The sequence below is a fragment of the Panicum hallii genome, chromosome 7 (assembly GCF_002211085.1).
Source record: "Panicum hallii strain FIL2 chromosome 7, PHallii_v3.1, whole genome shotgun sequence".
Taxonomy (NCBI): domain Eukaryota; kingdom Viridiplantae; phylum Streptophyta; class Magnoliopsida; order Poales; family Poaceae; genus Panicum; species Panicum hallii.
This window is the reverse complement of record NC_038048.1, coordinates 45,624,887-45,649,555: the sequence shown is the minus strand read 5'-3', so window position 1 is coordinate 45,649,555 and position 24,669 is coordinate 45,624,887. Positions and strand designations below refer to the sequence as shown.

At 54.4% G+C, this 24,669-nt stretch overlaps 2 protein-coding genes across 2 annotated transcripts; one reads left to right on the top strand and one right to left on the bottom strand.

Moving 5' to 3' along the window:
* Window positions 1–7,883: 7,883 nt before the first annotated feature.
* LOC112901482 (ethylene-responsive transcription factor RAP2-10-like) lies at window positions 7,884–9,524 on the top strand. The gene has a single exon (XM_025970408.1). It carries the CDS (start codon window positions 8,167–8,169, stop codon window positions 8,899–8,901), a length of 735 nt encoding a protein of 244 aa, XP_025826193.1. The 5' UTR covers window positions 7,884–8,166; the 3' UTR covers window positions 8,902–9,524.
* Window positions 9,525–11,767: 2,243 nt separating this feature from the next.
* Window positions 11,768–17,367, bottom strand: LOC112899539 (probable E3 ubiquitin-protein ligase HIP1). Its single transcript, XM_025968042.1, has 7 exons — window positions 16,892–17,367; window positions 14,375–15,906; window positions 14,150–14,290; window positions 13,390–13,440; window positions 13,182–13,259; window positions 12,959–13,102; window positions 11,768–12,159 (listed from the first exon to the last, which is right to left on the bottom strand). The coding sequence occupies exons 2-7, from the start codon at window positions 15,809–15,811 to the stop codon at window positions 12,028–12,030; spliced, it is 1,983 nt and encodes a 660-aa protein (XP_025823827.1). The 5' UTR covers window positions 15,812–15,906; window positions 16,892–17,367; the 3' UTR covers window positions 11,768–12,027.
* Window positions 17,368–24,669: the final 7,302 nt, after the last annotated feature.

Sequence of the window (24,669 nt, the reverse complement as noted above, 5' to 3'; positions counted from 1 at the left end):
ACGGGTGACGCGTTCAGGATCAACTGCATATAAGTTCAGTTCTGCACACAAAGTCATGCTTAGGCTATGTCCTGCAGCAAGTCCGAGCCCACATGGCTCTTGGAAGAGGATCGATCAACTGTATCCACAGCACCGATGGTCGAGTCAAACACCATGACCACCAGTCCACTACTAAACTGTTTTAACTTCACCGCGGTAGATTCTCTTCGCGACTGGCTCTTGTCCAGTAGCTAGAGGCCACTAGATGGAGCTGATCATCAGATCTGATGGCAGTGGCCACCCCATTAGCTAGGGAGGCTACTAGCCTCTGATGAGTGGACCGAGCTAACTGGCAACCACGCACTATTAGCTCAAGCTCAAGATGTATGCGTGCACTCATGGCTGGCCGAAACGTCCCGTCCCGTCCAGTATGGGAGGGGGAACAACAGTTGAGCCACCTGCCGGCCGGTAATGGCGTTGTCCTTGTCGATCGTCGTCGTCTCCTCTCCTCCACTGGTCGGTCGTCTCTCCCTGCCCGTCGCGGCATCACCTGCACAGGACGAGCGGAAAGAGGAATGTGGGCTTGCACTTTGTGCGCGAGTGGTCGGCGAGGTGCTGGGAATTTGGAATAGTTGGCTCCACTGTAACACCTGTAGGGGGGTTGGACTCTCCCTTCTCTTGCATTATTGGACCCTGGACTTGGAGAGAACGAACCAGTGCTCTGACCGGGCGAGAGCTGCTTGTGAGTCGGTCTCCGGTGCATTGACTGACGACTGACCGGATGTCTTGGTCAAGAAATGGAACAAAATATTTATGTTTTAGCTCAGTTGCAACAGTTTAGGCTGGGAACGAAAAAAGCTCCGTGCAACAATATCACTGATGGATGGGCCTGAAGTGGAGCAAATACTGGGCCACAGGAACATAGGCCGGAGATACGTACGCTGGCCTCACAAATGTGTAGGAGAAGCGGGGTCCAACTATACCGGCCTGTTAGGGAAGTTGATAATGGACCGACTTTAGTAACTGCCCATGGGCCAACATTGGGACCGGTTCATCACTTTGTTTTTTCTTTGGCACGGTTTTTTGCTAGGTTGGTTTCGCGGTCCTCACTTGCTGTGTTGCTTGTGCAGATCTCGACATGTTGGACGAGAAAGAGAGAGATCATGGCAGGCACTCGATGGTGCTCCTTTAATCTCTGCACTGTACCAACTCCAGTCGCTGATGGAACTGACCCAGAATGTGGATCAGCATTCCATGGTAGGGTTACTGCAATAAAAGAGAACCGATCACCGAACAGGAGATGCGAGCTCCCCTGCAGAAACCAAAAGAAAACAAACAAGCAAGCAAGCAGGATGCGCGTGCATGCCAATCTGCCGCCCCCTCCCGAACCTCAGCTAGCTAGCAAGCAAGCTTGCCGTGTCCACAAGGAAGAAGACGCATTAAGCGCCGGCACGTAACGTAGCTGCCGCGGCCGGCTGGAAAGGAAGGCGCCAGCTGGGAAAAACAGCGCGCGAGCTGCCGGCTGCCGCGGCCTGCCCGCTCGTTCGTCCGCGCGCGCGCCCCCTGTGGGGTACGGTGCTGTGGTCCTCGACGTCCTCCGCGCCGCGCGGCCCGGCTCGGTGGCGGTGCCGCTTTTCCAACGTCCGCGACCGCGAGTGATGATCGGGAGAGGCGGGCGGGGTCAGTTCGCCCGCGCGCCCGCGGCTTCTTTTCTCGGGGTTGGGGGCAGGCCGAGGCCATGCTGGCGCGGCGTCGCTGGGCGTAGTAGTGAGTGGGTTTCCTCCTTTCCAAGCAAGCCGAACAATCATTAGCCCGGAAAAAAGGAGGACACAACTTGTCAGGTGTGGGTCGACCGTCACACCGTCGGACCTGGCCCCGTTTGGAGGGAGGGGGAGTGGCATCTCGCGCTCGCCGGGGACGAAAGCGCCCCGGGCGGCCGGCGGCACGTGCGTGCGTGCGCGCGCTCTGCTCGATCGGGCGAGGCGGCCGTTCGTTCGGCTGGCGAGCCCTCCAACAGATACCGCATTTCCTGAGCACTTGGTGGTCACAGATGGCATGTCTGGCGCCCTAGAGCGCCCGTCAGCCAGGCAGCAGCGGCACGTAGGGTAGGGCTAGGGACCCCGGCGTGGCGGCGTTGCCCCGAATCAAAGAAACGGGTCCCAGAACGAACGGGGTCCTCTGGAATCGCGGCAGGCAGGCGGGCGGGCGGGCGGGCGCGGGGTCGGCGTGGTCCCGATCCCTTTGCCGTCCCGTTCCCTGTCGGCGCGCTTGGTTCCGCTTGGCGGCAGCTAGCGACCGGCGCGTGCCGGCCGGGGATCGGAACGGAGGGGTGGAACACTGGAGCCGGATAGCGAGGCGGCACTAGGGCAACTAGGGCGGCAGGCGCGCGCACGCGCCAAGCGGGGGGGCGGGGCCACGGCGGCCGCGCACCACGCACCGGCGCAGGCCGGCCACTTGCGTCGCGCGGGGGCGTTTGTTTAATCCGACCGGCACGCCGGAACCGTCCAACTGCCGGCGGGCGCAGTCGACAGTGGAATTCCAGAGCACGAGCATTATCCACTCTGTCCCCGCCACCTCGCTCCCACGCCGCCCCGTTCCGTCTCCAGCTGCTGCTTCCGTGCCATGCCATGCCAGAAGTTGTTTAGGGCCTGTTTGGCAGGGCAAACAGGGCTCCGGCTCTAAAAAACGGATCCAGTTCTGGCTCCGCTGGTGGAGCAGTTTCTCTGATATAGCTGAAGCTATTTTGGAAAATATTTAGCAAAACGGTTTCATACTATTTTTATGAATGGATTGAAAAGGTCAAATGTCCAATATACTTTTAGCTATTTTTTTATTTTTCCTCCCATTCTTTTTGCTTTTATTTTCTTTCCTTCTATTCTCTCTCATTCTTATCTGTTCCTCCTCCCGAATGCCTCCTTCCACTGGCCGGCGGCAGCGGCCTCCGCCTGCGTCTCCTCCTCCCGCCGCGCCGCGCCTCCTCCTCCCGCCGCGCCCCATCGCGCCACTGCCTCCGCGGCGACCACAGGCTGTGCCTGCTCCGTTGTGGCCGGTGGCGCCTGGCCTTCTGCCCCACCCTGCCGCGCCACGGGCTCCGCGTCGGCCACGGGACGCGCCTACTCCGCTGTGGCCGCCGCCGCCCCGTCTCGCCTCGTTGCAGCACGCCAAGAGGCCGCAAGGAGGCGCAGCGCGCGCGGGGAGGGGGCCAAAGGTGGCAGGCGAGATGGAGGAGCCGCACGAAGTCACGTTTTGTGGCTCCTTCACCACCAAATCATTTGAGAGAGCGAAAGTTTCGGGACTCCACCGCCGGAGCTAGATGCATGCACCCCGTTTGGGAGGGCTCAGCACAAGCTGGTTTTGGAGCCGCTCTTGGAGCCTTGCCAAAAGGGCTCTTAAGTATACTACCAACGGAGCGGAGTAATGTGCCAAATGATTCCGTTCCACGGTTTCGTTTTTCTTAATTGCTGGTTGATTTTTTTTAAAGGGAGCAGCAAGCTAAGTGATGAGGGGGGAACGCCGGCCTCGTTGTATTCCTCGTTACTCCACCCCGGCGGAGGCTTGGCTGGCTGGCATTGTTTATTGGGGGCCGCCGCGGACAGATAAGATAGCAACAGCCTCCACCTCCCCACTGCCCGTCGCTGTCGCGAGCCCCGCCGCTTGGCGCCCTCACCTGACCCTCTTCCTCCGGCCTCCCAGAGATACTACTGCTACTAACAACCAATGCCGGGATCATTAAGATACGCATGATTGCCAGCCATCCTATTGCTTGCATCGTACGGAGCGCCCTACCGCCGTCCTCACCCGTCGCTCGCGCCGTCCATCGCCTCTCGCGATCGCATGCTCCGGCCACCCCCGGCGGGCGTCGTTCACCTGCCCGCGCCGGCCCTTGATCCGTCGCCGGGGCAGGCGGGCAGGTGGCCTGCTCGCTTCGCCACGGTCGGCGCTGCCGTTGCTACGATGATCCCCGGTTAGGTGCCTGCGATCGGTGCCGGTGCGACCCTTCAGAATATACAGCTCGCCGCCGCGCGCGCGTATATTCATTCATTGGCGCGCCGACCGGCCTCCTGTTGCACGGGCGCCACACATTCACATCACACGCCTGCCGCGGCAGGGACCGGAGCCCCTCCCCTCCGACCACCGCATTGATTCGAATTCAACGCGGGCGGGGCGGAGCCGCGGCGCGCACCCAGATGCCGATGCCGATGCCGCTACAGAGCACAACAGAGGAGCGAGCGAGCATCCAAACAGAAGAGAAGATGATGGACCAGGTTTCTAATCAGGTGGCCAAAAGTTTAATACTCGGATCTCGATGCGCTGCTCTTGCTCTGCTTACCAGAACTCGGCCCGCAGGGGAGGGGAGCTGGCGTACGACAGCACGAGTCCGCCGCGACCCCATCCGGTCTCGGGTCGCGCCAGCCGAGCCGGAAACGCAGGCCGTGTAAATGCGTGGACGCCACCGACATCATTGATGAGCGGCGGGTCGTTGCGGCCGCCGCGCGATTTCCTAACAGAACTCCCCCACTGGGCACTAGCTCCCATGTCTCCGAAATCGGTTGGGGCACACACCTGCCTGCACACGACCCCGGCCTACGCCGCAGCGCCGTGCCGTCGCTGCTGCCTGCCGCGGGGGGAAAAGGAAAAGGCGGGTGCGCTCCGGCTAACGACGCTCGCGGACGTCATTAGCGTGAATGATTAGGGTTAGTATTAGATAATGGGCGGCCGATGCCGTCGCTGGCAAGCAAATTGACGTCCCGTGTCCGGATACGGGCGACGATGGGTGGGTGGGTGGGTGGCGGGGGTTCCGTGGACGAGGGGGCCACGTCCACGTCGGCGCGCATCACCCCCGGCGCCACCTGGGCGGAGCCGCCCTCCTCATGTCGGCGGTGCCGGTGCGCCTGCCTAGCCGACGGGGGCGGTTGGCTGGCTGGGCTGGCCAAATTGGTACGCGCACCAAAGGTACGGCGCCCCGCTTTCCTCTGACTCTTCTCTCTTCTCTGGAGGGTGGAGACCGAACCGCACAGCCAGCCAGCCAGCGCACGCGAGGACCCGTTGCTGCAAGTACAGGGAGGAGGAGTACTGGCCACCGACTCGGGCCAGGGGCGTGTGCCCCCGTCAGTTTTAGTTGCTGGATGCTGGCCCTGCTTGCCGCTGCCGGCGGGTCGAGAAAACTTTAGTCCACGACGATCGCCGATGCCTGTCGACTGTCGTACTACCCTCCACCGAAGATACATGATCCGGTGTCCCCTCTCGTAATCTCCACCGCAAGTACCGGCACGTACGAGTAATCATTGCCTCATGCATTTGTCCTTGTACAAGGGCTACAGCGCCGCTCCTGTGTGCTGTTCTGACTTGAGCTACGGCGCCACGTATGCGCCCCCGAGCGTGGCAGTATACTTGCTAGCCGAGCCTCTCTTTACTAGACATGACAAGGGGGCGGAGAATTGTCAGCGCGGACGTCTCGTCACAAAAACAGCGCCGCGCCGCGCCGCGCCGCACCTTTTGTTTTGGCACGGTCCTTGCAGAACAACGCATAGATAGGGGAATATTTCTGGGTTCCACGCTAGATCCTAGCTCTCGGAAAAAATCAGAAGCCAACAGCTCCAGAGCTGTCTATCATTCCGGGCGCGCTGCTGCCTGCTGGCGTCCGCCGCGGCAAACACGCAACGGAAAAATGCCCTTTCACGCATGGTGCCGGCTCGCTTTTTCTTCCACCTGAACAGAAGTGGTGCCTCGCCTTTGGAGATTGCCACATCTACTACGATCAGCCGGGCCAATGCAGCGCACTATAGCTAAGCTAGCTCGCGCGATCGAGAAGGAGCAGCTGCCTACTAGGTTGCAGCTCGTAGTAGGAGTGTACAACGTTATTGTCCACCTATCGAGCTCGAGCCTCGTGCGCGTGGTCCACCAGCACGGCCCCCCACCCTCCCCCGGGGGAGGCCCCTTTTCGATCCTCCGCCCATGCCTCCCGGCCGGCCGCGCGCGGCGCCACGGCGCGCGCGACACGTCGTGTTGCCCGTCCCTGTTCCTGTTCCGCCGCTGGATGCCTGCCGGAAGGCTGGATGCCGCCACGGAACCCCACTGCCCGGTGTCCGCGCGCCCACGCATCCACCTGATCCACGGGCGCGGACGCTACTGGCAGCGCGCGTGCACTTGCCGACGACGAGCCCGAGCCGCGCTTGCTTGCTTGCTTGCTTGCGCTGCACCGGCCCGCGGGGTCCACGGCGTACTGGCGCGGCGGCCCTGACGTCTCGAGGGGCAGGTTCGGTACGTGGCCGCCAGGTCCAGCTCGCCCGCTTAGATTTGCATGATTTGGGTTTTGGATTCTAGGGCAGGGAAAAGCCGGCCAGCTAGTATTCCCCCGGCCAGCAAGCAATTATGCACGCGAGCGGCGGACCGGCGGCGGCTGCCCCGTCCACCTAAAAGAAGCCATTATCGCCACTGCCATGTTGCTATGATCGCATAAAAAAGTACCGGCTGCCTGCACATAGCTTCCAGCTAAAGTTCCACGCTGGGAATGAAAGAAAGAAGCATCAGGTTTTCAGGGGGAGTAGTATGAACTGACGACGGTTCGGGAATAGTCTCCACCAAAGAAGCCCGGACATCCCTTCGCGCGCTCTTCCTACACCAATGCAGCTTTGGTCATTACAAAAAAAAAAACAGCGTTGGCCAATCCGCCACGCATTTTGTCTTGGGGGCGAGCTTACCTGGAAGTTGTTATTGGATGGAGTTTTACAGGTTGCCGGTGGGCGGTGGCTAGCTAGTCTTGCGAGAGGTCAGCCGAGTTACGATGGGGCGACAGGTGTGCGCGAGGGTTGGTGACGAAGAAAGGAAGGGCGGATTGCGACGAGATGCCCATGATCCACGGATTTTCTTTCTCCTCGGCACTATCTTGACTCCTTACGATTGTTGTATCATTTGCATACTCCAATGATGATGCAATTAAAGCGTGTGGGGCGCGGAACACGTAAGGCTCTTCTCTATGCCCTCGTGGGATTGAGTTTTGTGGAAATTTGCTGCAAGTTTTCTACGATCCGAAAGGGACTTGAAACACATCACCTATATTGATCATACATAGAGGCACATCCGATACTAACGAATAACTGAACCCATCTCCTTTTTACGATCGATATTGAATCTGAAAAGATGATATCATGTATAGATAATTAAAATACCCAAAATGGGGGGAAATAAATAACTTCCCGACTCACCTTTTTTTTTACGATTCAATCACAAATTTATTTCTTGTTTTTGGGACATTCGGAGGTCAACACTACAGATTTACATTACTTTCAGCTACAGAACAATTCTTAACTAGGCGTTAAAGCTTGGGCATATGATGCTTCGCTAAAAAAAACATTAGGGCACGTTATGAGGCCAATTTCAAGCACTAAGGAACGAGATATTCATTGTGGTCAGACCATGCGTCGACTTGTTAGATTACTACATGGCAACAACAAGCTCAATTTGTCAGTGTTCTGGTTCATCAAGAAGTGCGAACCAGGACAGGAGGAGCAGAACATAGTCGCAGGAAGCAAAATGGAGGGGCAAAAAATAATGAACTAGGGTATCCTTCTTCTCAAAATATTGGTAGAAGATGGCTGTGAATGTATAAGCTCAGAAGTGAATCGTTGTTGATCATGGTTTTTTTTTCCCCAGGGCAAGAAAATTAAAGAGCCTGAGCATCTCGAAGCAGTGATTTTGGCAATACCTGAGCAACAGTAGCATATAATGTGAATTATTTTGCTAACACGTATGTAGCGCAGCATAATATTGTTTGCACAGTTGTCACCCATTCCGGGTAGCATGGCATACGCATCGACCTGTCCGACGTCCGGATGCAAGTTAGCCCGGTGGACCTAACAATTTTGTGTGTGTGCCCTTCCTTCCAAACAGGACAGTAGAGTGCTGCCGTCGCCGCCCTCCTCCTTCGCCCCCGCGCTATTGCTTGCTAGTTTATGATTATCCCAACCAAACTCTAATGATACCCCCCTCCACCCACAAAATCCCTATACAAATACCACCCAGCAAATAGATAGCCCTCCCGAGAGGGCAGAGAAGAAGCCCACGCCAGCCAGCGCCAAAAGCAGCTGCCGATACCACTGCCGCTGCTGCTGCACAACAGCCCAGCAGGAGAGGGGGAGAGAGAGAGCGAGGAGAGAGGGCGGCGGCGGCTAGCTAGCTTGGTCGCTCATGCAGGGCGCGTACCGCTCTTCCAGCGAGGAGTCGGCGGCGTCGCCAGCGGCTTCCGCGGCGGCAGCGGCGGCAGCGGCAGCCATGGCCCCGCTGGCGGCGGCGGCGGCAGCCGCGGTGAAGATGGAGGAGCAGGCGGCGGCGGCGCTGGCGGCCGGCGCGCAGGCGCCGGCGCCGCTCCAGCAGATGCAGCTGCGGCGGCAGTACCGCGGCGTGCGCATGCGCAAGTGGGGCAAGTGGGTGGCGGAGATCCGGGAGCCGCACAAGCGCACGCGCATCTGGCTGGGCTCCTACGCCACGCCCGTCGCGGCGGCGCGCGCCTACGACACGGCCGTGTTCTACCTGCGCGGCCGGTCGGCGCGGCTCAACTTCCCCGACGAGATCCCCGCGCTGGCGCTGGCGGAGGGCGACGGGGACCCCGCGCGCGGCGGCGAGCCCGACGGCGGCACGCTGTCCGCGGCGTCGATCCGGAAGAAGGCCATCGAGGTGGGGTTGCGCGTGGACGCGCTGCAGACCGGCATGATGGTCGCGCCGCCGCACCCACGCGAGCGCCAGAGGCACCACCACCACCACCACCACCACCACGGCCACGGCCTCCCGCAGCTGCAGCTGCACGCCGAGGACGAGCACCGCCGGCAGGAGCAGAAGCAGCAGCAGCGCGCGGCCTGGAGCGGGCGCGCCAAGAACCCGGATCTCAACCGGGCGCCCAGCCCCGAGAGCTCCGACGCCGAGTGAAGCAGGCAGGCAGGCAGGCGCGCGAGCGAGCGAGCACCGCAAGACTCAACTCAACGACGACGCTGTTCATCCCTCCTCCACTCCCGCCCCGCGACGCCATCAAGGGTGGTCTCCGTCGTCCCCGCGTATGATCCGGCTCGGCCGCCTACCTACCTGCCCGTCCATCTCCCTCTCCGTCCCCCGTGGCGGGCGGGCGGGGTCGGTCGGCGGGGCGGAAGGGTTTTCGATCGGTACGTTGTGGATAAGCACGAGGGAGGCAGCTGGCTGGCTGGGCCGGGTGGGCGGCGTGGGCAGGCGGCCGGGCGGGGACGGAGGCGGCCGGCCACAAGTGGCGGCCTTTCCGAAGGTCAGAAAGGACAGCTGTAACAGTGATAACAAAAACAAGTCATCATCCATCGTCTCCCTCACAGAGCATCTCCTCTCTTGTGTTTCCAAGTAGATAAGCAGCAGCGATTCATTAGCACTCCACTACGCTGATTAAAGATTAATCAAGTCGGATCGGGCCTCGCATCCCCCCTCCCTCCCCCGCTTTTCTTTAATCCTTTTATTACCGCGGTGCCGCCTGTATCTTCTGCATCCCGATCGTAAACTAATCGCCCCTGCCCCCGCCTTGGCATGATCCAGTTGTTCGCTCGTCAGCTCCGCCTTTGCTTATTTATCCGGTGATTAGTTGTCGGCTAGTGCGCAAATCCGCGTTAGGTCAGGTCAGGCCGGCAGGCCGGCCGCCAACCCGCCGCACCCGCTTCTTCGTGTGCTCCGGCCGGCGGCGATGGGCGCAGCAACCATGGACCGGTCGTGCTCGCCAACGGTCTCGCTCATCTACGAGTACCACTAGTGATCGTTAACCGTGACGGCGAGTTGGTAACGATCCGGTAGTGGAGGATTAGGGCGGGGCGACCGACGGTGCCGACCGGCGCTAACGGTGCTGGCGTTGCATGGGGTGCGACGATGGCGTCGCGTCGCCGGGGTTGGGTTGGGTGGGTGTTAGGCCACCGCATTGGGTGGAAATGGAAAGGGAAAGCGACGAAACGGAAACCAGGCGCGCGTCGTCAGGCGTGATCCCGCCCTCACCGTCGCGTCGCGCATGACAAGTACCGCCAGCTTCCTGTAGCTCAACGACTCCGCCAGCCGCCGCCGCAGCCACCGGGAGCAGCCGGCGTTCATGCCCCCCCCCCCCCCCCCTGGCCACCATGGCCGGCGGCGGGCTGTGCGCCCTGATCGATCGATCCCTAGTCTGAACCGGTCGTACTTGGCCGTGGCGTGAGTTTCATGGGCCTGGCTGGAGTCCCGGGCGACGCACGATCGAAGGCTAGGCTAGCGCAACCGATCAGGCTAGAGCGGCACATGCCGGGGAGTAATGCAAATATGGACCGGAGGAGCAGGGAGGACAGCGAGGCGGTTTTCATTGAGCTGCCGCAGCTGCGTGTCCCCCCCCACGGCTCTGCTACTTGTCATAGATAGTGTCGGGAGTGACAGTGAACTGCCGCTTCTTAGGTCACGCACTCTCAGGTAGGACCGGCCCCCTCTGCCACTAGCCCGTGCAACTACTATACAAGTACTGCTACAACCTGGACGGGCCTCGAAATTCCGACTCTTTGCAGGGGGGAAATTCGAAGCATGGAGCCAGTGTTAGCACAAAATTCATTTTTGTTTGATTATTTCTACTAATCCAAAGAATGACATGAAATCTCCTTTTGGATACGTTCGTCTTCCAGATTTCTTTTTTCCATAGCCGTCGAGACCGGGCTCCCCCTTCCAGACGAGACGGCGACCAGCCTAGCCATTCCTGCACTCGCGCGAATGGAAAGGGAAATTGCCGGAAGGCGACTTGCCGCTGCCCCCTGTGGCCACCGGCTCCCCTTTTCGGCCACTTTGGCGGCCTCCCCAATCACACCCATGACCCAACACGCCACCCACGGAACCAGCAAGTCGTCGTGTCAACCAAGCAATTTCCGTCTTCCGTCAACCTCATTTCGGGCGCACGCACCGTCAGCCGCACACAAGATCCGCCGCCGCCCGCCAGCTTGCTGCTCCGGCGGATTTCTTCTTCTACCGTCGGCGGCTGCCTGCAGAATTGGGCCTGTTCAGGAACCAAAGCCCAGTCCGTAAAACACCGAGCCCATTCAACTGCCCAAGCGGCAAACTTCAGAAACACAACGGATCAACTGTAGTTTTCGGAGTTGTGAATGCAAAGACGCCGGATCTTCAGCAAGAACTGATGGAGGCTTCACAAACCTGCGGCTCCATCCAAAACAGGCTCAAGCTTTCAGACCAAGAACACTTCGCAGGGAGACGGGACGACCAGAGACGGTACCCTGCCGGTGAGAATACAGCGACTGAACTCTAAAACCTAGCCGTCGCGCCGTGACACCGAGGCGGACGTGCTCCATCCAGTTGTGCGGCGTCGGGGGCCGGCGGGTTCCCATCAGATGGCGCCGCGCTCCACGCCCCGGGGCGGCCGCCGCGCCGTGTGTGGACACAACGGAAGAGCGCAGCCACTGGATTGAGAAGACCAACGAGTCGGCCTGGGTGGATTGGATCGTGGGTGGACAGCGACGGCGCCAAGGAGTTGCGTTGCGTGCCGGTTCCTCGCGGCAGGGCGCCTGTCGCCGACAAGAACGCAGGTGCAGGTGCAATGAAAGCATGGGGGGATCCATCCAAGGCAAGCACGGAAAACTCGCACAGCGCCGAGGCGGCGGACGCCGCCCCGTGCCTTGTTCGTTGAGATCTCAAACAAGTTCGAGTCTGAATGCAAGCAGAATCCTTCATGGAAAAACAAGGAATCGTGAGGTTCTTCGCTGGCTCCATCAGCACCTGAAACCCAGATCAAGCAAAATCATGGCACGAAGCGGCAGCATGCAATCGCTTAGGTTTTTTAAACCTACGTCATCCATTATACCAGCCATAAATATTTGGTTAAATGCAGGGAGACATATTCCAGGGATTATTTACTGCAGCAGCAGTTTACAGGACCACTTCTCTCTGTTTTTTTTTTTAATTCCTTTCCCAACCGAAGGTGAATGGCAAAATTTCCCGACCAAAAAGCAAAGTAATACGCATCGGTGAATGATCTTGCGATCCAACGAACATGGAACATGGATGTCTCTGACGAGCATTTCTTCAGTTTCAGGTCTTCAATGCGGTGTTTTTGCAGATGGGGCACACGTTCTTCAGCACCAGCCATTGCTTGATGCAGCCAGCGTGGAAGTCGTGCCCGCAGTCGAGCCTCCCAAGGTCGTCTCCATCAACATACTCCTCCTGGATGAGGTCATGAGAATGAACGTAAGTGTATAAACCCCCTGCTCATCTAGTATTTCATTGCTCTAAGAACGAGGAATGGTTCCAGGTAATGCAGAAGCATTTGCAAGCAACCCTGCAGCCCTACTTCACTCAGCAATACTATGTCATGGCTGTAACTACAGCAAAGAAACTAAGGAAAATGCATCTTCCAGAGTTCCAGGGGCCGAGTGACAAACCAAGCAATGTTCTCCCCAAAATAAATATCTGATTCTTGCGAATGAAATTCAAACCAGACAACAAAACACTAATGCACAAAATTCGTAACAATGCTGGCATTCCTGATAAATCACTAAACCAACTTTTATTGCTGACTTCATTCCCCTTAAAAAATGTTAAACAGTTGTATGGTCTCAAATTCTGAATCTAACTCAATACTAGAACTTAGTGGTTTTTGATTGGTCTAAAGGAAGTCATGCAGGAATCAGATTATAATCCTATGCCTGAAACACTAGAAATAAAGGGTGCAGGTGCCTCAAGGGATAAAACAGATAACTGACTGATATTCACTTTTGAAGATCTAGTGATGCCACCAGACAACTTCACAACTTCAGATATGACTTGCTCTTTTGCCCTTTGTTCAATCAAATATATTTCGATGGTTTAAGAGACCCAAGTTAACATTCAATCAATATATTTTGAGACAAAACAGACTGCAAATACTTAAAATCATTGGAGTTGCTTGATGTTTCTGACTGAAATACCTATGGCCAACTGAAGAAGGTATAAGTTCTGATAAGCTCAGTAGTATATGAAATACCTGGCAGATACAACATGGCTCATGGTCCAAAGATGCTTTCAGTCTCCATGATGAAAATTTCCTTTGCTTGAGCAGCTTTTTCACTACTTCCTCGCTGAGGCCAGTGTTAACATTTCCTATTCTCTCCTCGAGTGCTAATAGCTCCTGAAAGAAGGCAACCATCTTGTGGTCATAATTTGTATTAGCGAATATAAAAGGTAATGCTTCACCAAGGGATACAAACCTCATAAGACATATTGTCTATGTCTAAACGCATGTCCCTGTGTCTGTCATGAATGTCGACACCACCGTAGAAGATAGACTGTTCAAGAATAAGGTTTGAAGTAAGGACAAAAAGAACAATCTTGATTTTATATATTTTGGTACCATATCTACAGTAACAGTAGCAAATAGAGAGCTAGGAATCCCAGATGAGTGTTGGTGTTACTGACCTCAAGCCTTACATTCTCCCCCCTATGAATCATTTCAAGTGCATTCCGAATCTGTTGACAAGTAAACAAGTTAGAAGTCTATGGATAGGCATAAGACAATGGACTATGCACCCTCACCCTTACATGATTGTCACAGTAGTTACCACATGCTATAACAAACAAGCATAGAAAAGAAAAGGCATCATAACATATCACAGAATTTTGCATCCAAACATTAGGGGGGGAAATAGAGCGTCATGGACTAATGGTAGCAGTTTCTTGTTGAATATATATAAAACACACACAAAGTCTGCCCCCTTCTCTAGAACAAGACTAGTCAAAATGTCTAGCAAGAATGGAAATAAAAACACATTGACCCGCAGTGACATAATATGTGCAAATAGTTGATACAAAAAACATATGCAATATTTCAGGGCTTGCAAAAGCGTGTAGAAGCATGCTTGATCGAATAAAGGATCATGAAGAACATGAACAAAATGAAGTAATAGAGCAGCTTTTATCAATTTTGTCTGGTAATAGAATAGGGTGGCTTGCTTAGAAAAACACAAGATGACAAGGAGAGCTACAAACATGGACGACCTTTATAAGCAGAAAGTTCTAGTATCCAGGATGACTTAGTATAATCTTTGCTATCACATAGAAACACCTGATGATGATGATACCTTTTATGTTTCCATGTGTAAACTGCAAAACCCTTTCTGCCTTTTGTTCTTAAGAAGTTAGGTGATGAATGGAGAGGGAACAGAACCAATCAACATACCTCCATTAGCCTTCTTCCTTCCCTACCCCTCATCGATAAAGGAACACCCCAAACACCATCGCCCTGGCGCTCCAACAGAAACCCTGACCTTAAGCGTGGGGGTTGATGACCACGGAGTGCTCCAGATAGACGGCCAATCTCCTATAAGAGAATAAAAGGTCAGCAGGGGCACAAGGTGAACAACCAAGTTGAAAATCGAAATGTGAAAAATGGAGAAAACTTTACCTCTGACAAATTTCTTGGATGGCGTCTACTGAGGTTTTGGTGAGTGGATCCTGCTGGTGGATTAGCTGTTGAACTGGTATTAGCTCTTGATACAGGAGGAATAGTTCCTGATATTGCAGTGCCTCGGCCATCAGAAATCCAATTAGATGGTTCTGGCACCAAACGCCTCAGGTCTACGGCAGCAGGGGGAACTAAATCAGAGTAGCTGGTAGGCACCACATTCCTCCTAAGAACCTCTTCACTACCAACAACTCGGTTCTCCAAACTGCCAGCTCGTGACGATGAAGCTCCATGACCAGTGAAACGGTTTGCAGCTTGTGGAAAACCAGGAACATTCATTGGATGTTGGTATTGCAGGTTGAGGCTACTGACTACAGGAATAACCTCCTGGGGATCATCAAATGTGCTCTGCGGATGAGGTGGCTGGTGATTCCAAGAATTGGAAAGTCTGATAGCATTTGAAGAGGGCCATACAGTACAGGGAGCAATCTGTTGAGCTGTGGTGGTTCTTGCACGGAAACTTCTCTGTGAATTCCCAGCATTGTTGATCCCTCCATTAAGATCATAGCTACCAGACGGCAGTCCTGTATTAGTTCCATAACGGGGGAGTTGATCCTCAATAGAACTTGGAATCAGCAAGCAATTCGGAGAGGACGAATTTCTGATAGGAGCAGGATTGTAACTTGAAGAAGCAATGTTATGGAAGGCATTATCGTTCCTGTGGGAAAAACTTGTGCCAGCACCTGCTGAACTCTGTCCATTGGCTCCTTCGATATTTTTTCTCTTGCACGCTAGCCGGCGACCATCCAGGGAACCCCCTGGTCTTTGATGAATGCCTTCTTGCATTAATGAAAAATCACCCAAAGGATTTTCACTAGGGTTCAAAGTAAAAGAGTCTGTTTCCTCTGCACCTAGTAGGAATGTCCTATATGGATGTAATCTCAGGTCAGATGGCTGAGCATTTATACCATTACGGTCACAGCCACTGTACTGCTCAGGACCTTGAGGGGCACAGTTAACATTTGAACTTTGACCGCGTAGATCATTAGCATTGGCATTGAGGTTGATATCCACATCCAGAGAAAGGCCATTGTCAGCTACCAGTCGCCTTTCACCAATCCTCAGGCCACCGCCGATGTTAAGATGCTCTGTTTTGGCATTGCTAGAGCTGCCAAAGTTTAGCGCACTGCCACTTGAACTTGCTTCGCCTGATTCCCAGAAACCAAGAAATGTACCATCTTGCTGTGGTTCATTTCCATATGGGATGGTGGCATCACTGTGATTCATCTGATAGCCTTGAAGATTCTGTGATTCTACCGATCCAAGAACATTGTTCCAATATGCCTGCTGATCCATGACTGGGTTGCCTGAACTAGATCCAATGTCGAATCCAAAAACATCAGTAAAATGCTCCATAGAATTCCTCTGCCCTTGCATTGTGGTCCAACTACAGCAGCGAGATCTCAATTGATCTGTGGCCGTAGCATTTCAGAATCCAGAAGGTTACTTTTTCCAGTAATGGCTGAAAGGACCTGTAAATGCAAGCAACGCATCAAAAATTTGGGGAATATATAACTGCTCGAGCTTTATAACAACACAAGAAACCAGAAAACTAAATAGATGGAATACTGACGATACCACCCAAAAAAATGGCCAACGAACGTTGTCTGCACTCCAAAATATTGTAATTGTACTCTTGTTTGTTACTATATGGAGGTCACTGCTACACCTGTTTTCGTTTTAGAAATAGTGGCGGACAGCAAGTAATCAATGAGGCTATTGCCTATTGGTAAGTAATGTGATTGTAGCAATCTTGGCATGAGCCGCATTTGGTGTGGCGTACGCGTGCACCAAACTTGATGGTTTGGTTTGCTGTTGCAAGCAAAAAGCTGTGGTGATGCATGCATTTTAATGGGTGAGAAAGCAAAGCACGGTGAATGAACAATGCATGCGACCTAAACAGATGGACCGCATGCAAGATGGGCCCCATTGCTTCTGTGGACGCTCGCTCAAAAAATACAATCTTTTTCTTTTGCATTTATTTCCCTTCCCTATCGGTTTGCAAAAGGACGCAGTAAAAGAAGCAAAAATAAAGGGAAAAGGTGGAGGTAGCCATCCACGGTTTCAAAGAAGGATCGGTTTATTCTCCGATCGCGAAATTGAAATATGGGAGCAGGGAAAGAAATTTAACCGACAAAAGAACGCCAGAGACATATAGATATTTCTGTATCGCGGAATACAGAATAAAAAATGTTTTTTTTTCAGACATGAACTTGGGAATTTTATTTCGAAAAAACAAGAATTATTGACAGTTCATCAAGAGGCATATCCACGTTTGATGGACTTGTGGCGGAATGAACCATGAAGGAACCAAGGAGAAACAAAACACATAGTATTTGCGAAGGAATCATGGACTCAAACAAGAGAAGGGGAATGTTTTGGCATGCAAATCAAGAGAAAGTACTAGGAAAAAGCAGAAAAAAGAGCAGACTGCGAGAGAGATGCAACGAACCATACCAGAAAAAACTGGCCCAGAGTTTCTAACTCGCCAGAACCGCAATCCAGGGTAGAGAACAAACTCGCTCGTATTTCTCTTCTTTTCTGCCGTTTCTTGATCCTCTCCTCGGAGAGAGAGAGAGAGAGAGAGAGAGAGAGAATCAAACCAGCAGACGGAGGAAACAAGAGCCGATTGATTCCAAGAGAGAGGCAGCAGACAGATGGTACGGTGGGCAAGACGAGAGAGAATTCAGAGCGAGAGGGGGGGGGATCGGTGGAGTGGGTGGAGCAGAGGAGGAGGAAGGGAATGGGTGGAGGAAAATTTGTCAAGAGGGGGAGGGAGAAAGACAGGGGAGGAGGGTGGGGGTGGTGATGAGAGGATGTATGGGAGGTGGGAGAGAGAGAAGTTTGGCTGAATTCGGGTTTATTTATTTCTCCCTCCTCTCTCTCTCCTCTTCCTCTGTCACACAATCTCTCTCTCTTCTGGGTCTTGCGAGGATCCCTTTCCTCCCCCACTAAAACCTTTAAATGCGCCCGCCCCATTAGAATTAGCAGCGGCTCCTTTAAGAAGGGCCAAAGATTAGAGGCCTGTATCGTGTTGTCTTTCACATGACCTCCCTGCCCTGCCCCTTTTGGAGCCTTGCAGCTAGTACGCGGCAGCACCAGCAAGTCCAGTCTCTCTCCTCCTTTGCATGGCCTGCACTGCAGCATCAGGAGGGCTATGCTATGCTCAAGCTCATCTATCCCTTGCATTGAATATCTTTTCTTGGCTGAAGGTAGCAACATCCTTTGCATTGAATATCTCCGGGTGTAATCCAAGGGTCATGGGATATGTTAGAGGAGTTTGGTTCACAATACTAAACTGAGTTTACTCCCACTCATATCGAATATTTAGTTAGTAAGCATTAAATATAGATTAATTATAAAATTAATTGTATAAATAAAGATTAATTTGCGAGACGAATCTATTAAATCTAATTGGTCCATAATTTGATAATATGGTGCTACAATAAATATATGCTAATAATTAATTAATTAAGCTTAATAGATTCAACTTGCGAATTAGTTTTATAATTATCTTATATTTAGCCCTTCTAATTAGCATCTAAAAAATAGATGTGACAAGAACTAAACTTTAATCCCTAAATCAAACATCCGGATACGTGCAATGGCTGCACATTTGTCAGCTCATGAGAAAAATATGAAAGCGAGGGGCTTCAGATCAAGCTATCGGAGTATTTATTACTACACATCAACTTGCGAGCTGCGTGGAGGGATGTACTGTATTTTCTGGCGATTTATTTTTCACCAGCTACTAAAAGGTAACCGCAGGTCATTTCCGGCCAACTAATCATCCTGTGCTTGCGCCGGGTGTGGCGTCTCACTTTGTCCCAGCGGCAGGGTTGGTTGGCTGACAGTACTTGTATTCTGGTGGCAATGCTTAAAACGAGGGCGCACATCAAGTGCCACCACAAAACCTTGCCTTATTCGAGCAAAACAGGGCGAAAAAGAAAAGCATTGCTTTAGTGCATGAGAATAAAAATCAAGAATCCCCGTTTATGTGCATGAAAGGCATGCAAGCAATTCACCCCTAGAGGCGAGCTCCTTCTGCAGCACGGTGCAGAATTGATGCAATTTTTCTGCGAAAAATTCATGCAAAAAGCTCCAAGCAGAAGCAGACCCAATCCCTGAGTCGCCTGAAAAATGGATTAAAAATCTATGGGCCGGTGGGCAAAGGATCATGCTGCCGCTGTTGGCCGTCATCCGTCAGCACAGCGCCCTCACGCACGCAGCCGCAGCACGCTTGCGAGCGCTCATCGCGGAGGCCCCGCGCGCCACCATCACCGGAGTCCGGAGATATCAGAGCAAGTCAAAAGCCGATACGTGTTCTTGAGCGGTGGCGCCCGACGGCGGCCACGGTGGAGTCGCATGGCCACGCCATCATCTCCTGCCATTTTCCTTTCCACCATGCCACCGCCACCCATCCATGATCCATCCCGTCACAGGAAACCAACGCCCCTGCCAACCAATCGAAAACTAACAGCAGTTATCAGTGAAGTTTACTGCTGCACGAGCCATCACTGTCACTGTCGTTCACCTAGATTACCTGCGTCTCGGTCTGAGAATCACCACCTAGACTGGATCATCCGTTCAACTGCACGGAAAGAGGCTAGTCATCGGCCACCGCTCATGAGCATTTCGTGAGAGGCCGGCCGTTTTAATTTCACGCAGTTTTCGGGTAAACGACGGTGCGGATGCCTCTCCTCTCCGGGTCTCCTTTGATGCGGATGCCTGGGTGCCTGTCGTGCTTTGCTCGCTGCTTTTTCTGACGGGGCTCGTGCTCCTCCTCCGCTGCTCTTCCCCGGGCCGGGAGCGAGCGAATATACGGCTGGCTGGAAGAGGAGAATGCGTCGCCAACCTGCAAATGGCTTTTGCTGCCTTGTTTTTAGTTCTCTCTTCGTTTGGGTCGGATTCCCTCTTCTCTTTAGTCTTTACCTTTCCCCTTGCCACTTTGGGCTAAATTACGTAAAGAACCTCGCCTAAATGCGCTGCCAGCTTTCTTTTTTTTCTTTTCTTTTGGGTTCACCTCTCACCTCATCAGCCGTCACTGATGGATGAATGGATTCTTTCTTTCTTTCTTTCTTTCTTTCTTTCTTTCTTTCTTTCTTCAGAAGTTCGGACGGAAGGATTCCTCTATCATCATCCAAAATAGTGCTGGTGTTATCTTCTGGCGCTCTTCTGTGCATGTGTCCGCTTTGACCGGTTCTTCAGAGTTGCAGTAAGGAGGGGATTTGTCCCTATAATTGTTGTTGTTAGCGATTGTCTTTTCAGTGGGTCAGGATTGGAGAGGATAATGGAATGGAAGAATAAAATAATATCGTACAAGTAGCAGCTGCACACATATCTTTCTGAAAATCTACAGATTGCTCACCGGGCAAGAACAAGCAGAAAGGCATATGCATGGATTATTCCTCTTGCGTCCGCTGCCATTTGGCCGGCTTGTTAGCATCTAAAAATTGGGAGAAAAGTTCTCACTCTCTCATTGATCCATCATCCATGTTGTTAACAGGCCAACCAACCGCAAATTCTGACAGAAACATGCTGAAAAAAATCACTGGAACGTAACCTGCCTGAACAACAGCGGAAAAAGAATCGCTGGATGGTGGAGCTAGCCGTGCTGCCAATCTGCCAGCCACTCGCGGAAACGTAAAGAAGGTGAGAGTAGTAGGCGAGCGAGCACTCATGGTGGATGGAGGGATGGACTGACTGGCTCGCTGGCAATGGCAACAAGGCAAAGTTGGTGCCTTTGGAAGGCAAGCATGCTCTGCAGCAAATCAGCAACAGCATAGATAAACAGGTTTGTCAGCTTGATTGGTGCCTTGGTTTACCAGTCGTCGCGGCTGTTTAATGGATGATGCGTGGCCTTACGTGCCTTTCCTCCAAGCACCTTTTCTGATCAGCGCCCATCATTTCAGTTCTAGCGTTTTGTTTAGGGTTCTTTTTTTTGGAAAATACATTTTAGGATTCTTTTCGTTCTCTAGAAATCCTGTCCGTTTTTCTCCGCGGGCTGTCTGGCCGGCTCCTACTACTGCACATTGCTACAGTGCAGAGGACTAGAGGAGGAGGCCGAGACGTCAGACGTGGACGCCGCTGCCTGCCTGCGTAAAAGCTGCGCGCCGTGGACGAGCAGGCACGGTAGGGGCCGTTTTGGCATGTCGTCGTTGGACTGTTTGAGCCATTGACTACCGAGCTGCAGTGCAGCGTTCGTTTTTTTTTCTTCTCATTTTCTTTTTCAGCCTGCAACTGCAAGGTCATCGCAGCAGTTATGGTGGCTCGTAGCCTGCCGGCTGCGGCGCAGTTGAAACTTCAAACCGCATGAGCGCCCTCGCTCTTCCTGACTGCCGCCCGCGCATGGAATGGACCATCAGGCATTGCTCGTCAGACTGCAACGGAAGACGATCGAGAGAGGTCGCAACTGTTTTCACGAGATCTGCCGAAATTTCGACCATACATGCCCTCATCCGTGAGCCGACCCGTCCGTGAGCCTTGAAGCAAGCAAGCATACTACTACAGTGACGGGCATTGCCACGGAAGGAATCTCGCTTTACCTGTGCCCCTGTGGGCTCATTTGCAACTGCGATGCATGATCGTTCGCCCATCCAAGCAGGGATGGATGCAGAAGCGCAACGAGTCAACCAAGCAATTACTGATGCCACAGGGGATCAAAGACCAACCCCGCAGTGGAAATGAGTGCGCGCAGGTACAGTGGAAATTCAGAGGGAGAGGACGGGGGCCGGGGCCGGCCGCCGTTGCCATCCGGCCGGCGTCTGGTCGGCGGCGTGAAGCCCGTTCAGCTTTTGTCTAAGCTCGCCGGACGCTCAGATTTCTCTACGCAACTGTACACTAGCCTGCAAGGGCGGGTTCTTCCTCCCAGCTCTCTTGGCCACCAGCGCCCGCCCTGGACCGAACGGGGTAGGGGCCATGCCAGCCGTCCGCCGCGGCAGGCACAGCGCCCAGGCGTACGGCCACGCGCGCAAGTCACAGCACGGCACCGCGCCACCGCGCGCCCCATTAGCTGCCTTGGACCATCTCGCTCGCTCTGGCTTGACTGGGATTCCCCATCGCCGCACAGTGCGCGCACGATCGGCCGCCCACCGGCTAGCGCGCCCGCCCGCGATCATGACGAGTACGGCAAGGACGGGGGTCGTGTGAATTCGCGGCGGCCTCGCGCCGGTTTCCGGCTCCTTTTTCGTTCGTTCCAGGCCCTCTTGCGTCGGCCTCGGCCATCCCATCCATCGTGGATGGATTCATGGGGTTGGGTTGGAATGGTGGCATGGTGGTGGGAGCCATCGGTAACTGTGATTTGCTGCTGGCTGGCGTTGGCAGGTTGGGTTGGGTGAGACGGGTCATAATTTCCGGCTGGTTTCCTGTGGCGACCGATGTGTCGTGCGGAGGGAGCGCAGGGCGGCAGCGGGCGGAGGGCTCGAGCCGCCGCCTGCTCCCCGATTCACGGTCCGGCCGCGCCGCTCCCGATGCCGATGCAGATGCCCATGGCATGGCCTCCCTCATGGGTAAAACTATAGTAAAGTAGTATTAATGGCGCGGCGTGGCAGCGGGGTGATGGGCGATTACCGCCGGGAACGGGGCGCGTCTGTGCTGCCCCCGAAGCCGCCGCTCGTCTCTTCCCTTGTTCGGTTGTTCCTTTCGCTTGCTGTGTTCGCGAGCTCGGCGTGGGTGGTGTGGGCCTCCGAACGCCGTGCATGTAATTGCGGCGCGGTACGCCGCCGGAGATGCCGAGATCTCTGCTTGTCCCGAGCGTGGCGTGTGGGGCCGACGTTAATTGCGTCACGAGGCTCGCTAACAGTCACCCCCGCGTCGCGACGCGGTGATCGCGATGACACCGCTGCCATGTTTACAGCTGCTCTGCTTGCCACCCGAGCGGGGAGATTGAGGTGGCGCGGCGTGGCATCGGAGACGCAGAGGCTCGTGATCGAGCAGCTTGCCTGCGCGCTGTCACGGCGTTGGCATGCTAGTGTTGTACTAGCCCGCAGCCCAGAGGCCGCCACCTGCCAGTAGCGGCGCCAGCCGCCAGGCGAAAACGTGTCGCGCGAGCCAAACGGCACGCCCCCAAACCCCAACCAGCCGCGCGCACCGGGCACGCGCCGCGACCCCCCGCGCTCTCGCCCGCGTTCGCGTCGAGCGCGGCCCGCCGGCAAGGCCGACCGTGCGCGACGGCTGCTCCGCTCGGCTTCCGGCGACCCAACGCAACCCCAACCGACGCGCGACGCAGCAGCTAGCCCCACTGTCCGGCGGCAACGCTTCCCTTCCCGTTTCTTTAATCCAGCTGCCTCCTGCGCCAACTTGACAGGCACGGTGCACCTGCTGCCCTCTGCTGCCTGCGCCCGCACCTGCGCCCGAGGGAACGACGACGCAGCCGTACACCACGCTACCCGCACCCGTCGCTGCATTTTAATCCAGGCTACCCCTTGTCATCACCCCATAGCTTAGCTTTTGCCCACCCGGCTATGCTGCTACGCTAGGCGCCACCGGTCGCTGTAACCCCACAGCTAACAGCACAGCGCAGCGGCAACTAATCACCACGCCGGGTCCTCAGCTAATCGCCTAGAAATCCATGGCTGGCTGGCTGGCTGCGAGTGACATCCATGCTGACGACCTGTGTGCCCGTGCCTCCCCTGTCAGCGGCGGCGGCGGCGGCCACGACATGAGCACGGACAGGCACACGCATTCATGCGTATATCCATCCGCGATCCCGTCCGTCCGTCCATGACGCAACGGCGACCGAGGAAAAACGATGGCAATTCAAGTCGCGACTCGCTTGCCGTTTGGGCAGGCCACAGCCAAACAGATAACTCCGGTTGCCATGACAATGACCACAAGGACGGGGACTCTATTGGGCGAAACCGGCCATCAGGCAGAGGCAGGCAACCTAGAGACTTGAAAGTTCAAACCTGACATTGAAAGAACCAGTAGATAAATCTGCATTGAGACTATGGGCCGGTTTGGTTACAGGTGCGGCCGCATCTATACCAGTCAAAAATACAGTATACTCTAGCAGTAGCCAGTAGCTAGTAGCTAGTAGCTGCTCTTGCTGAATTGAAACCACCCAGTGGTTCGTTCTACCATCCCGTCCAATCCAAGTGTGGGTGATGTCCATGGGTTGGCGAGGTGCAGGCATGGGCTCGCTCACCAAGTGCGTTTCTTCCTCTTCACACTTCGGTCTTCGCCCCTGACAACGAGAGGAGGCTCCTGGTCCAAGCAAAGGCACATCACCATGGATTCAAAAGCTCAAGGCTACGGCCGTAGGCTTGCCACTGTTACAGAAAACCTTGCCACTGTTCAAATACACACGGAGTAGTACAGTACAGGCACTGTAGCACAGTGACAGGCTGGCGTATACTCCGTGTGTAATTCAAGTAGCAGTAGGCATACGGCTCTCAGACATTCATGTGAAGGTGACAAGGGACAAGTGAGTGATCGGGTTGTTCTCTCTTGTTGCTCATAGATGGCTCTCAAGCAGGAAGGATATGGCTACAGTGCAAGTGGAGGTGGCCATGCCGTGCCGTGGCGAGAGATTCCTGTCTTTGGGTTCGGGACGGCGACCTGGCTCGCCTCGTCTCGTACAGGATCGCTGGTGGCCGTGCGCCAACTAGGTAAAAAAGAATGTTCACCAATCACTGTGCTGCCGTATATCCATCCACGTGAATATATTCAATTCCCGTGAGATTTCTTCCCCATCATTTCTTCCGTCCCTGCGACGTGCAATCATGACGTGACTTCAAAAAAAAATTGCAGCAAAGAAAGTTTTTAGAAGAAAATTCTTGGTAGTTTAAAAGCACAATTTTTTGGGTGTTTTTATCAAGAGAGGAGAGCGTAAGGGAAGCAAAGCAAAGCGAAAGAAGGGCGACCTCATACCAGTAGTAGGGTGCTACTGCTACTTCTGCTAGCACCTTTGCATTGCTTTGCTTTGCTATCGGAGAGCCCAACTCCTCAAGAAAGCTTAAGCGCTCAGCCTGCCAATGGAGAAGCAACACGCATCCAAGGGGTTAACAATTGCCTGTAGGTGAAGCTACCATCTTACTCTAATCAGCGATGGACCATTGGGCATCCGTCAGAGCCCAAAGAAAGCTACACGGAGGCAGCCGGGGATAATGTAAACTTCTCCCCCCCATCGTGAGAACTGCATCATGACCTCATCATGGCGACCAAAGAAACCCAGGGCGGTTTGTTGTGATGCCCACCGGGGCGGCTTGCCCGAGGTACTTAGGCAACAACTTGTC